This window comes from Macrotis lagotis, chromosome 1, assembly GCF_037893015.1.
Source record: "Macrotis lagotis isolate mMagLag1 chromosome 1, bilby.v1.9.chrom.fasta, whole genome shotgun sequence".
NCBI classification, from domain to species: Eukaryota; Metazoa; Chordata; class Mammalia; order Peramelemorphia; family Peramelidae; genus Macrotis; species Macrotis lagotis.
This window is the reverse complement of record NC_133658.1, coordinates 840,074,207-840,090,032: the sequence shown is the minus strand read 5'-3', so window position 1 is coordinate 840,090,032 and position 15,826 is coordinate 840,074,207. Positions and strand designations below refer to the sequence as shown.

At 33.3% G+C, this 15,826-nt stretch overlaps 1 protein-coding gene across 1 annotated transcript; it reads right to left on the bottom strand.

The window, feature by feature from the left end:
• Positions 1–363: 363 nt before the first annotated feature.
• Positions 364–1,332, bottom strand: LOC141507646 (olfactory receptor 52E2-like). Its single transcript, XM_074215516.1, has one exon. It carries the CDS (start codon positions 1,318–1,320, stop codon positions 364–366), a length of 957 nt encoding a protein of 318 aa, XP_074071617.1. The 5' UTR covers positions 1,321–1,332.
• Positions 1,333–15,826: the final 14,494 nt, after the last annotated feature.

The window sequence follows — 15,826 nt, the reverse complement described above, 5'->3', positions numbered from 1 at the left end:
TTTAAAATTATGGGAACATGTTCTCACCTTCAGAACCTTTCATATTCCCCATTCCTTAGCATTAATGTTTTTTAAAAATTTCACTAACAGGAAAGCTAATTCCAGATGGAGGTAAGAGAAAAGTCTTACCTTCACAAAACCAGAATCATAACATATTAGATTCTGAGATCCAGAAATAGTCTCACATATTTTCTAGTCTAATGCAACCTATATCAAACTAGAAATCCCCTTTACAACATTTCTGTCCAGTGATCAAACAGTGCATGCTTAAGAACCTTCAATTAAGAGAAACTCCCTATGACTTAATGATGCAGCCCATTTGGGGAATGACTCTCGCACCTGCTTGGTGGTGGTGGAGCAAGCCTAAGCCATTCCAGTATTGAGACTTTTTCTATAGAATACTTTCATCACCTTCTCTCGAATCTGTTTGGTTCTGACCCCATAGATAACAGGGTTCAGCATGGGTGGGATGACCACATACAGATTAGCCAGGAGGATGTGAATGTAAAGAGGAACATTCCTGCCAAATCGGTGAGTCATGAAGGAGAAGAGTGCAGGGCTATAGAATGCCAGGATAACACAGACATGAGAACCACATGTATTAAGTGCCTTGATCCGTGCATCATGAGAAGGGAGGCGAAAGACAGCACGGAGGATCTGTACATATGAGATTACTATGGCAACCATGTCCAGCACCAAGTTAGAAATAGCCCATAGACCATAGATGATGTTGACCTTGATACTTACACAGGCCAGGCGGGCCAGGCCCATATGCTCACAATAAGTGTGGGGAATGATGTGGTGTCCACAGAAAGTTAACCTTAGGACCAGAAACACAAAGGGTAGACAAATAAAAAAAGATCTTAACAGCACTCCTAAGCCCATCAAGGATACAACTTTGTTGGTGAGGACAGAGCTATAGTGCAGAGGATTACAGATAGCCACATAACGGTCATAGGCCATTGACACAAGCACAATTGACTCCATGCCAGTAAAGATGTGAATGAAGAACATTTGGGTGAGACAACCCCCAAAACTGATTAGGCCCAAGCTAATCCAGAAGATACCCATCATCTTGGGAATGGTAGCTGTGGATAAGCCTAGGTCAATGGTCGCCAACATGGCCAGGAAGTAAAACATGGGCTGGTGAAGACTCTGCTCTGTCTGGATTACTGTCAGGATAGTGATGTTTCCCACCAGGGCAATTAGATAAACAGCACAGAAGGGAAAGCCTATCCAGAAGTGGAAGGTTTCTAGACCAGGAATTCCCAGAAGCAAGAAGGAAAAGGGGTGGGAGCTAGTATTATTGGAAAAAGACATCCTTTAGATGGTTACAGATGACCACAATCATTCTAACTGGATTCAAATACGATACTTTCCTAAAGAAACAAGAATGAATTAAAACATTTTAATATAGTTTAGAAGAAACTTATTCCATGACTTAGCAAGTCCTATCAACACATAATAATATGAAAGGCTGAGGAGAATCATAAGAAAAATATTAGATACTAGTTATATCATCATGGACAAGCCACTTAGGCACAATCTGCCTCATTTTCCTTATCTGTAAAATAGGAATAAGAAAAACATCTACCTCCCTTAATTGTGAGTATCAAATGACATGCAATAAAAAAATTTCTTTGCAAACTTTAAAGTACTATGTAAGTTTATTATTATTATTATTGTAACAAAAGTAGAAGAAAATGAAGAAGGAGGAGGGGGTAAGAAGGAAGAGAAAACTTCCGTACTTGGAGAGAGGAATCCTGAATTATAATCCTCTCTCAGACAATCATGTGAGGTCTTTTAGATTCATATAATATATAGCTTACAATACTTACTACACAGAATTCTGCTGAGGAAAGTATTTTTCACTATATCAAAATACTGTGTGAAACAATTTGATAAACAAAAAAGGGTTAGATTATATAAGTTGACATACATCAAATTAATTAGAAGTAGAATACTAATATATATATATATATATATATATATATATATATATACAATGCTTAAAGGAAAATAACATTAAAGGATAGAAAATCAAAAACTTATTGGAATGATGAATTGCATTTTTTGTCATAGATGCGATACAATTACCTATAGTAAATAGTGAGATAGAAGACTATTATTTGATATGCTCCCTATGCTGTAAAATATAGGTATTTTTTACTCAATATTACTTGTTGTTGATGCTGTTCTTACTGTTATTAGTGGTGTTGGTGGTGGTACAAGGAAGAGTTCAAGTGAGAGGACCTTCAACAGAAAAAATATTAGTGAAAAGAGGGAAGTGCATTAATAAAACTTAAAAATAAGCAAAATCAGGTATGTATAACTGAAAACTTACCACAGATATGAACTACTCAGACATAGGACTATGGAATATCTTCTTCATTCTGAGGATGGTGCTTCTTTTAATATATCCTAAATGTAAATATATAGATGATTGTGTCATACTAATTGACTTTTACTTGTCTTACAATCCTTTAGGCACCCCAAGGCAATTTTTCTACATAAACTACTATCCTTCCACAACTTTCCTGTGGTTTTCCCCCATGTTTGTTGATTGCATTTCACATATGAAATTACTTGAATTCAGTTTAGGAATTTTCCTTTATCCACATTAAATTTCAACTCAATAAATTTAACCCATTATTATCACACTTTGAGAACTGTATAGTAGTTGAATTTATCACCTAACATGCTTATGCTCCCTCTCAATTTTGTGTTAAATACAGAACTGAGTATTATACAGCATATGCTATTATTGTTAAAATGTCGAATGTCATAGAGCAAACAAGATTCTCAGGGGGGACTCTTCTGTTTTCTTGTCAAATGACCAATCACTACTCTTTGACTATTATACAGCATATGCTATTATTGTTAAAATGTCAAATGTCATAGAGCAAAAAAGATTCTCGGGGGGGGGGACTCTTCTGTTTTCTTGTCAAACGACCAATCACTACTCTTTGATTCTGCTTTGATGGTTTTGAATGTTCCATACTATCCAGAAAAAAATCATAGAAATCTTGATCAAATAGCCTACTGCAATCCAAGGTATTACAACCATGGCATTCATCTCTTCTCTCCTCTCTCATATTCATCTATGCCCTTGATTCTAGTGAGGATTGCTGTCTGAATCATCAGGTATTTATTTTTCACTTTCTATTAGATTGGTGTTATTCAAAAATCATATTAAATTGATATATTTATACATTTAAGAATCAATTTCCCTGATAATTTAACATACTTTCCCTTTACCCAGTTTACACTGTTGAAGTTTTCTCCTATGCCACTGATACCTAGAAGCCTTCTTGGGTCCTGGAAGTATATAACAATAAAAAAAGAAACTGACAGATAATGCTGATTTGGAGAGGTTTGGAGTACAGACCCAGTGGTTGATCAAAATATCATCTGAGGCAAAATTTAGTTAAATGGAAAAAAAGATTCAAGAGAAAATGTTTGACCACATGTAATGAATTTAGGGGTCAGAGCAACTCCTCATTTAATCAGTTAATCTTTGAGAATTTGAGATCAGTCTCTATACAGAAAAAGGTTTCACACTGACAAAATCATGAATCTTTTGAGGTATTGAAATAAATTCTTACTTTAAAATATTTTTTTCTTATAAAACAAGAGAAGCTAAGCTTTTCCCCCCTTATTTGTGGATCTCTGGGAATTTTTTGCAGACTCAGATGTTCTTAGGATAATTTTATTCTACAATTAATTTAGAATTTGCTTTCTCCAGTACCTGGCTTTTTACTTGACCATGGTCCCAAGAAGCTTTTGATTTCTCTAAGTATAGTCTTTATAATTCATCTTATGAAGACGAATTCCTCGTTGAAATCTCCCCCAAATAAATCATAAATTACAAGGAAAGAAAGATAGAGTGAGATGGAGAAAGCTGGAGAGAAGAAAAAAAGAAAGCAAGGAAAATATACTTACAAAGGAGGGAAGCAATCAATGTATAGAAGGATGTATAGACAGTGATATTATGGAGAATGTGGGGAATAAAGCAATTTGGGATAAAGGGACAGTCCTACATATAGGGACATGGAGCAAGGTGAGAATTATAGAGACAGAGAAAGACACCAATATAGAAATAAACATAGAAATAGAAATATTGAGAGACAAATTTAGAAATATAATAATAGCCAATATTTATATACTGCTTTTAGGATATTATTTTAATTGCTTCTGATATCTTTAGATATTGCCATTACTCTGATCTTATAAGTTATCTAGTACCTGGAGCTGAAAGATATTAAGTGACTTGCCCAGATTCATTCCTCTAGTAAGGATTGAAAGGCAGGATTCAAACTTAGGGCTTCTGGACTCCAAATTCAACCTCTTTCCATTATGGAACGTACATACATGACTAAATAGGGAGGTTCAATAATTGTGCTTGTGAGAGTCTAATGGGAGCATATAGGAGAAGCCACTAATTTTGAAAATGTACAGAATAATGAATATTAATGATCCGGAGCTGGAAATTAACTTGGAGGGTGCAAGCCCACTCTCATTACAGGAATTCTCTGTTCAGCTTCCATTCATTGCAAGTAGTTCTTCCAGTCATGAGGCTCTCCTTACTTCACAAGTTAGCCCAAGTTTTGAAGCAGCTATTAATTTGAAGATGTTTGCTCTCATCAAACTATGCCTCCAGATATTATTGCTTCATGTCTTACCCTCTAAGACTAGCAAAATAAAGAGAATCCCTATTTTACCAGACAAGACTTGAAGAGGTACATAGGTAAATGATGGGTCAGCTTTACTCTGTTTGGTGCAGTTCTGCCTGAATGACCATGCAGACATTTATTTAGATCATTCTCCTCTCATCAGTCAGACTAATTCATTACTGCTCTTAGTGGCACTGTTTGTTTTATTGTTCCCCTTTCCATTTTCTCCTCATTCACCAGATTTTCTTCTCTTAAGTCACAGAGTAGAGACAACTCACCTAAACCAGATCAATAATTGGATCAGGGATCATACCCATCTCAGAGTCCTGGATTCTTCTCTTTTTCCAGCTCCAACGTAGAAATATTTATACTAGAGTTCCAGGACCACAGGGAGAAAACAACTCCAATTCAGGAATTCCCTAGGGGACTTGACAGGTGGAAGGAGGGAGACTCTCTTGTCCAGAGATTATATTGCTTTGAATTAACCCTTTAGCTGTAGGGTTGTTTAGTAAAAACTATGACAATATTTAAATTAATATTACAATATTAATATTTAAAAACACTGATATTAATCCAATCTGACCTACTCTTTCCTCCATTCCACCCACCGAAAATACTTCAGTGGGAATGAGGATGCCAGTGAGGAAGCACTTGGAAGGAATGAAAGGAGACCTAGACATTGGCAGAGGACAAATTAGAACTTTCCAGAATGTGAAGAATGGAAGTTTTATGAACGGAAACTTGGGGAAGGAGAAGAAAGGGGGTTAAGAAAAGGGAAGAATAAAGTTTGTGAAGGGAAGAAGAGTGTATATTTAAGGGAACAGAAAGGGAATAAAGGAAAAGGGGGAGGGGGAACTGGGAAATAAAGGAGTGATTTTGAGAGAAAGGGAAAAGGAATGTGAGAGGCTAAGAAGCAAAGGACTGAGAAGGGTAAGAGGGGAGTTAGTTAGGAAAGTTATTAGGAAATAATATTGAAGAAATAGAAGAGGAGAAAATTTTATAGGAAGTGAAGGAGGAGAAATATAAAGAAGGGAAAAATTGGAAGAAATTCAGAGCTTTTAAAAGAAATATATTACATGATATTCAGTTGCTGAGGAAGGCAGTAGTAAATAAAATCTTTATGTCACTTTTGAATTTTTGAATTATAAATAGATTAAATGGCAGCAGAAGATCTTTTTTGATTCTTTATTGTAAATTAGGCAAGTCTGCATTGTCACTGGATATGCTAGAGTAACCAAATGTAAACTTTTGTCCCACTGGATATGCTAGAGTAACCAAATGTGAAATTTTGTCCCTTTAGGAAAAAAACCATATGGGTGGCAACTGTCCAAGGATTAGCTTCTTTTTTTAAAGGCTGTGGTGTTAAGTGACTTGCCCAAGGTCACACAGCTGGGTAATTAAATGTCTGAGGATGGATTTGAACTCAGGTCTTCTTGACGTCAGGGCTGGTGCTTTATCCACCTAGCTGCTCCTGGATTATCTTAATTAGCTACAGAAAACTAGGAACTTACTAGAAAATGAATTTCCATGTCTTACCCTCTAAGAATCACAAAATAAATAGAATCCCTGTTCTACCAGGCAATCCTGGAAGAAGTAGAAAGGCAAATGATGGATCAGTTTTACTTTGTTTGGTGCAGTTCTGGCTGAATGATCATGCAGACATTTATTTATATTATCCTCCTGTAATAAGCCGGACTAATTTTTAACATGTAATGTGGCTTTTGAAATAAGTTTTAAAGTCAACCAAGTGGGGCAGCTAGGTGGCACAGTGGATAGAGCACTGGCCCTGGAGTCAGGAGTACCTGAATTCAGATCTGGCCTCAGACACTTAATAATTACCTAGCTGTGTGGCCTTGGGCAAGCCATTTAACCCCATTTGCCTTGCAAAAAATATATAAAAAATAATATAATAATATAATGTAATATAATTATAATTAATATGATATGATATAATTTATAATATAATATAATATAATATAATGTGATATAATATGATATAATATAATATAATATAGTCAACCAAGGGGAAAGGGGAAAGACAGGATCTATCCTGAGCTCTTCAAATTTTTCCTTATAAGGAAAACTATGACAAATCTGAATAGTATATCAATAAACAGCGATATTATCTTGTCAACAAAAGTCTGTATAGTCAGAGCTTTGAATTTTATATGCCCCTTTGACATAGTTTTAAATTCTTCTTATGAAATTATAAGAATAAAAGTAATTCCCTAATTGATAAATGGTCAGAGGATATGAACAGGTTGTTTTCAGGTGAAGAAAGAAATGTTATGTATAGTCATAAGGAATAAAATGCTCTAAATCACTATTAATTAGAAAAATGCAAATTAAAATAATTTGGAGCTACTCTTCACATGTATCATATGCAAAAGAGAATGATCAATGTTGGAGCGGGTATTGCTGAAGTTGTGAAATTTTCCATCCATTCAGGAGAACAGTTTGGAATTTTGTCCAAAGGGCTAAAAAACTATGCAAACCTTTTGACTCAGTATTACCACTTAATAGGTCTGTAGCTCAATGAAATTTTCTACAAAAGAAAAGGTACTAAAGTATTTATGTCAGCTCCTCATATGGTTGGCAAAAAATTGAGAATTGAGGGTATGCTTCTAAATTGAGGAATGGTTGAATATATTGTGGTATATAATTGTGATGTGATGCCCCTGTGCTATAAGAAATGTTAGAGCAGAATTCTCTCAGAAAATCTTGGAAAGTTTTACATGAACTGGTTCAAAATTACGTGAGTAGAACTAGGAAAATATATTATAGTAACACATATATGATGATTAGTTGTGAATTATTTAGCTTTTCTCAGCATTACAATGATCTAAGACAATTCTAAAGACTTTATATTCAGAATTCTATCTACCTTCAGTGAAAGACCTGATGGAGTCTAATTGCAGATCAAGGCAATTTTTTAAAATTTGGATTTTTCTCATCTATTTAAAAATTTTTAATCTGTATTTTCTTTAAAAAGATGACTATTATGGGGTATGACTGCACATATATTACTAAAATTAAATTTCTTGCCTTCTCATTGGGGAGGGGAAGAAGGGAAGGAGATCATTTGAAATTCAAAATTTAATAATAAGGAATCTTAAAAATTGTTTTACATATAATTGGGTAAAATTTGTTTTGTTTTGTTTTTTAATTAAATTAAATAAGGGATCCAAGAGGTAAAGATAAAGAGGGATAGCAATATAGACCTGAGGAATAGACTGTTCAATAGAAAGCAGAAAAGGGATGATATGTCATGTCCAGGGAATTACTAGTAAACTTGTTAGACATAAATCTGTGGTGGAGTATTTGAGTAAGGACAAAATATAATCAGTCTGAGGTCATTTTTAAGGTAACTGGCTGAGGAACCAGTAAATTTTTTAAAATTAATTTTTAATTTTTGTAATAAAATAGCATTTCCATAAAAGAACATAAAAATTAATATACATGAAATCTCAGTCTATTCGTTATAGCTTGCTATTACTTTTAAATATTTAATAAAGATGCTATATAACTTACCCCTGTGGCTGTGGGTATACATATCTACCTTTATATACATACAAATATATACATATATGAAATCATTACATAAAAAACATATTTATCAATTCTCTCTTTGGAGATAGTGACTTCCTTCTTATGTTCTTTGTAGTTGATTTGGATATTTATAATGGTCAAAATGACTTAGTTACTCAAAGTTGTTCTTGAAACAATATTGCTGTTTCTGTAGACAACATTCTTTTGGTTCGTCTTATTTTATTCATCATTATTTTATGCAAATTTATGAAAGTAATAATTCAGTTGAACCCCAGCTCTATTATAATCAGTATCAATCAATCTGACATGATTCCACAGGGGTAGTGATTATAAATTTTGTATATAAGGCCTCAAGACTATGAACTGCACAATGTAAGATCTCTTGTGTACTCTTAGGAAATTACATACCATCTGATCTTGTTTTCCCTTGTTTTGGTTACCAAACTCAGGGTGACTGAAGTGACTGAAAGACATGGAAAGTCCCAATTTACTTTTTTTACCTTTATACCATCTCTTCCTGCCTAATCTAAGAAGAAATCCATCTATTTTATGACCAACCGAAATATTATTGAAATATTGTTTTGCTTATTCTGGATTATTCTAGCCTATATGTCATGTCAACTAATGGAATTATTTTGTATTTGAAATAGGTTTTTGTGAAAGTCAAGATATCAGACCTTATAAAAATCAGGCCTTTGAAGGAAAGGGCTCTCAGAGGAAGATCTGAAATCTATTTGAGTTGAAGGGAACATGGTCTTTAATAAAGTGTCATTGGCTCAGAACTCTGTCGCATTGTAGGTGAGACAATTTTAATTGACACACACACACACACAAATACATGTACACACACATATATCATTTTTAGGATCATCAAACTCATCATTTCTTATAATATAGTAACATTCTATTACAATCATATAACACAACTTGTTCAGCCACTCTCCAATTAAAGGCACATCTACAACTACCAATTGTTTGCCATTATAAAAAGTCTCTATAAATATTTTAGAACACATGGCTTCTTTTCCTTTTTCCATAATCTTTTTGGAAATAGACCTAATAGAAGTATTTTGGGGTCAAAAAGTATATGCAGTTTAATAATCCTATTAAAATATATGATTATAGATTGATAAACAAAGTGATTGGAGAAAGACTCATAGCATTTACAAAATTCTTTATTTGAGATATGAGATATTGGATATGAGACTTTGATCTCAGAAAATGTCCATAATTTTCTCTCCATTTTTCTGCTTTGCTTTTGATCTTGGCTACATTTGTTTCATTTGTACAAAGTAATTTTAATTTAACATAACTGAAATTATCCATTTTATATCACAAACTGCTCTCTGTCTCTTATGTTTTTTATGAATTGTTCATCTATTCATAAGTTTTGTAAGGAATCTGCCCCCATGTTCTTCAATTTTTCTTGGAATTTTTCTCTTTGTATCTAGGTTTTGTTCAGAGCTGTGGGAGGCTCTGCATCCTGGGGAGGAGTCTAATATGTTTCTGATGAAAGACCTTGGCTATTACCTAATGATAATCTTCATTCAGTACAGAAAACCTAATCACAAGCAAGCTGGCCACTAACCAATGTGCTGTGATAATCTATGAACACGTAAAAATACAATTCAGACCCTATCTCTGTGCATTTACCTTCCATCTAAACAATGGAAGTAATAAAAGGATAAGACTATCATAATCATAAAGCTTTTATATTATCTAGAATATTTAAATATTATTATTATTATTAATTTGAAATATATAATATTGACTCTAAATGTAGAAAGTTGGTCCAATGACAATATGTCTATATCTAGTAAAAAGAATGAATTAAATTCCTGATGGAATTCTTAACAAAAACAAAATGAGAAGAAATAAGAAAATTAGGGGGAAATGAAGGGATGAGTCACATATATAGGATTCATTTTAGTTAGTATCCTTCAGTTTTTTCTTAACCTATTGTTATAAATGCTGAAATATATGGGACTATGCATAGTTCATTGGCGTATTATATTGGAATCCTTCCAAATTGATATTATTGTCAATGCAATTGACAATATGCAATAACTAATTCAATTCAATTTTCAATTTAATAAACTTGGAAAAGGCTGCTAGGTTTCAGTTTCTGTGCTAAGTACTTGGCATATACATAATAAAAAGAAAGACAATTATTGCCTTCAAAGAGATTACATTCTATTAGGGGAAGACAACATACAAAAGGAGGTTGAAAATGGGTTGAAGATGGCAGTGGAAAGGAAGCAGAAAAGTTTCCAGGTTTGGAGCCACAAAGATGGTGGAGTCAATATAAGGACTGTGACTGATGGGAAATGACCAAGTTGTAAGCTTACATCAAATAAGAATTCAACTTGTTTTTTTGGTCCCACTAGGCAACACTATGAATTTTGGGTAAGAAATTCAAAAGAGAAAATATTGGGTTTGAAGTAAAGAATAATTTCCTAACAACTTGATCGACCCTGAAATACAATTGTGTGTTTTACTTTTTGAAGGATTTGGAGCAAATTTCAGTAGATATCAGTAGAAAGGACCATGTTCAGGTATGGATTAAGCTACATGAATTCTGACATTCCTTAGAATTCTAATATTCTGTGATTCTGTAGGTTTGGCTATTTGACAATTCCCAAAACCCTCTAAATGTATTAATATTTAAAATAGAAAATCATGAGAAGTCTTACCAAATATTTGTGCATATATAGCCAAAATATGCATTGAGGCTATTCTGTGTGTATGTGTGTGTGTGTGTGTGTTTGAGAGAGAGAGAGAGAGAGAGAGAGAGAGAGAGAGAGAGAGAGAGAGAGAATATGCTACTGTGGTGAGGAACAATGTCTGGGGCTTTTTTGGACAGAAAACTATTATGAACCAGAGGGTATTATCTCAGGGATGTTCTTGATGGGTCAAATCAAATCACTACTTCAATAGACCTTACATAGACATAATTTAGTCTATCATTCAATTTCTAATTCATTTTAACTAAACTAGCATTTATTTATCAATAACTGTTTAAAGCAAGGCACAGAAAGATGAAAAATGGTGTGGTGGTTGCCCTCACAAAGGTTATTCTCTGCTGGAAGTAAATAGTTGGGGATACAAAGAGTGATGTACTGGAGCCAGCTTTTAATGAGTCGATTGTTAAATTTTCAGTGTAAACATATAAACCTTGGAAATTGACAAATTTTTAAAAACCAGCATTTAAATGAAACTGAAAAGTACATACTGCAGTTAAACACTTATTAGGACACTACTGGTTACAATATGAATCCAGATGATTGAGTGATTGATAATATAATTGGGAAATCCTAGAAAATAAGTAAAAATCCTAGTTGAGACAATAATTTCAGCAAAGTTGTAGACCTCAAAATAAACCCCTAAATCAACTATATTGTCATGTGATAAATAATATTATTAATAATAATACTATTGAAAAGCTTAGCAAATAACCATAAAATAAACAATTGATTCAGAGGATATACTTACCAAAGCAAACAAGAGACTTATATAGATTTCAATAAAAAAGCACTCTTTAAAGAAATGAGTTTAAATTACCTAGAATAATATTGTGTTCAGGTTTAGAGGATGCCAATATAATAAAAATGACAATAATATCAAAACTAATTCATACTTTTAATGATATGCCATTCAAATTATTAAGGAGACACTTGATAAAATGATAAAATTTATTTTAAAAAAATTGAAAACCAAGGGAAATAATGAAAAACGGGTAAATAGTGAAAAGAGGAAAGAATGAATAAGGGATAAAGATTCCAGAATTCAAACTGTATTATAAAGAAAGTCTCCAAAACTATCTCATATTTGTGTAAAACAAGAGGGGTAGATCAATAGAAGAGTTTAGAGCAATACCATACAGTACACTCCACAATACAGTTCAAATGAATATAAAACTTTAATATTTAACATCATAAATTTTAAAATGTGAAAAAAACAATTGAGTATCTACTGCTCCAGCTGGAAATTAAAATTTTCTGAACAGACAAAATTAATGCATCTAGGATAAGAAAGAAAATCATCAAATCTGGGGAAAATCTTTGTATCAAGTTTCTCCTTTAAAAATTTGATAATGGGATCAGCTAGGTGGTACAGTGCACCAGCCCTGGAGTCAGGAGGAACTGAGTTCAAATCCTATCACAGATATTAATGCTTACTAGGTGTGTGACCTTGGGCAAGTCATCCCATTGCCTTGCAAAAACAAACAAAAAAAACTGATATTCAAGCTATGTCATGACATTGCAAGCTTCTTCAGGGAAGACACTATCTTTTGCCTCTTTCTGTATACATATCACTTAGTATGTGCTTGATATATAATGGGCATTTAGTAAATGTTTATTGAAATGAATTATTGAATATATAAAAATTTATCTTTATAACTAATAGCTATTCTTTCAAAGATAGTCAGAGAATATGAACAAATGGTTCCCAAAAGAAGAATTGCAAAGCATCATAACTACATGAAAGAATTCTCTAATTTGTTAATAAGAAATAAAAAAGAAAATAAGCCCAAAGTTCTCACTCTAAATATTGACAAAGATTAAAGAAAACAAAGATGAGCTTTATCAGTGACTGTGGAGTTATGAGATAATAGAAACACAAAAACATTGTTTGTTGACCTATGAAATGAAACTACTATTTTGAAAATCAACATGAATTTAGGTCAAAAAACCCAACCAGGAGCAGCTAGGTGGTGCAGTGGATAGAGCACCTGCCTTGGAGTCAGGAGTACCTGAATTCAACTTGGACCTCAGACACTTAATAATTACCTAGCTATGTGGCCTTGGGCAAACCACTTAACCCCATTGCCTTGAAAAAATCTAAAAAAAAAAAACTCAACTAAAATGTCTATATAAATCAGTTAGCTCATTACTATTCTTATGCCCCCAAAAAGTCACTGAAAAAAAAAACAACAAAGCAATATATTTATATTATTACATTTATTTATGGTATTTCAAGATATTTATAGTATTACTTTTTTAGAATAGCAAAATATTTAGAAAGTATTTGCCCATTGACTGAGGAATAACTAACTAAATAAAATAAATTATGAATACAGAGAAGCATGGAAAGATTTATATGAACTGATGCAATGTAAAGTAAGTAGGAAACAAGAAAACAATATAAATAATGACTACATCAATGTAAATAGAAAGAACAATCATATACAAAAAAACCCAAACTGAAAGCAACAAAATTATTATAATCAAGAAAGATGTAAATGAAGAAACATAAGACAATAACCCCCTATGTACCCCATTTATAGATGGGAGAATTCCCCAGGTTTATGTTGAACATTTTTTCATATCTTCAATGATAAAATAATTATGCTAATTTTTTTTCATTTTTTTAATCTTTAAAATGTATTTTTTGTTATATGCAATAGTTCTCTGGGACAGGCAGAAGGAGATAGGGAAAACTATGATAATGGAAAAAATCAATAGAAACTTTATCAAAAGACAAAAACCTAGTATTTGCACATGACTTTGTTTTTACCAATGGATTTTCATGCTAAAACACTTTGACAAAGGCAGTATGAGTAGGATCCTCCAGTGTCCTTCAGAACTCAGCTCATGTAATACTTTCTACAAAAAAGTCTTTCTTGATTTCTAGAAGGTAGAGAGATGTCAAGCCCTCCCTTCCATAAAACAACATCACGAATTCATTTGGTGTATGTATACTGACATACATATGTTTATGTGTTTGCATTTATATTTTTACTCATATATACCTATATGATAGTGCATGTATATGTATGTATGCATGTATGTTTTTCTCTTGGAAGCAAGTAGCATATCACTCTTGGCCTTTTATCCCAGGGTTTAGCATAGTGTCTGGCACATAGTAGGTCCTTAATAGATGTTAGTAGATTGACAATATCTTATCTCCACAGTTAGCTCTGCTTTTTTACTTTTAGGATTAGAAAAGATTCTCTGAATAAAATAAGGACAGAATTCTTGTTTGTTTGCTTAGTTTTTAGATGATAAAAGGATTATGTTTCCTATACTGTCTGAAATAAACTTCAACCTCTCTAATTTGATGAATAGCAAATTTGAGTAAAGGTCTCTTGTACTGACATACTTAGAGTGACCATCTGGATTGTGAAATTAGTAGTTCATTGTGAGGTTAAACAGGATAATTTATAAAATTCTTCTTGAATCATTGTGAACAATAGAAACACACACAAACATAAAGCAGATATAAATGAGTAAAAACATCAAGAAAAATATAGTAAAAAACAAAGAGTTGGGAATAAATAATTTAAATAAATTAGAGCAATAAAGAAATGTGAGTAGATAAATAGGACAAGGTATATGAATAAACTAACATCAAAGAAGTGTCCAAGTTCATTATCAATGTCCACAGATCTATTGGCCTATTACTCCAATCCTATACTTGCATATGGCCTTGACTGGACACAATTGTCTTCTACTAGTGACTAAAGATTAGGCTTCCAAAAAATTGTTTCTTTCTTCTGCTCTCCCTCACTATTTTTCCTAACTGAGAACCCTGATCCTGCAGTGGACACCAGTAACTAATATTTATCAGTTACAATGAGGTTGTATCTTCTTAGAGTTCACTATCTGTCCATCTAATTTTCTTTCTGGCTGTTCACTGGAAGTTTGATTCACTTCCTGAAAAGGGAGAGATTGTTGCAATGATTTCTTTTTGGTGAGTCAATGTTCAAAAATTTTGTAAACAGGAAACTTTTTAGTCTGTCTTAATGGAATCTATTTATCCCCAGTTTGAAAACACTTCCTCAAATAGATCTGCAAATTCCAGAGCATCTAAATGTTGATTCTGAATGATCCCCCACAGCTTTGTACCTTAGGGAATATCCTGTTTGTCAGGGTTGCCATTCCATGGAATAGCTTCTTTAGAGTCACTATTTTTTGGATCTCCATCCCTTAACAAATCCGTGACTTGCCACGAAGAATGAACTGGAGGAAAATTACTAGTTCAAAACAAAATCAATTAGTGAAATGCTCAGCAGAAAAAGCAGCAATCACAACCAAGATTCTGGTCTCCTAAATATAGAAACAGCATGAAGGTTCAGTGGAAAGCAGAAATTGTCAGGGGACAGACATGGAGAGCCACATGTATAGGGAGTATGTGTATCCAGGGCACAAGAAAGAAAGGATGTACCCAAGGAGAACTGCTATGTTTCAGAGCCTGTGCATGAATGGCATAATTTAGGCTTACAATTTAATAGTGCTTCAAATGTTTTCCAGTGGTCAGTGACAGACATTGGACTTACCTTGCAGTGCCTATTGAATGATGCTTGGCTGGATGCAGAGTATCTGCAACCAGATACTGGTCTTCAGGATATTGCTTATTGAATCCTATTCAGATGGACTCATATTCTCCACAAGATGTAGTTCAGATCTTTTGGACTGACTGAAAACCTTGTCTATCTCTTCCTCGAGGCAGGAGTTAATCCTATCATATTCTGCCTTCTTAAAACATAAAAGCTTTTTCTAGCTCCTTCAGAAAAGAGCAGAGACCTTTGTCTGGAATATAGCCAACAATAAAAGCAACAAAAACAAATTAACAAACAACAAGATGGCAAAAAACCACCCAAC

Bases quoted from the DNA above. Each gene is read 5' to 3' on its own strand.
- LOC141507646 (XM_074215516.1), bottom strand. From the start codon at position 1,320: ATGTCTTTTTCCAATAATACTAGCTCCCACCCCTTTTCCTTCTTGCTT.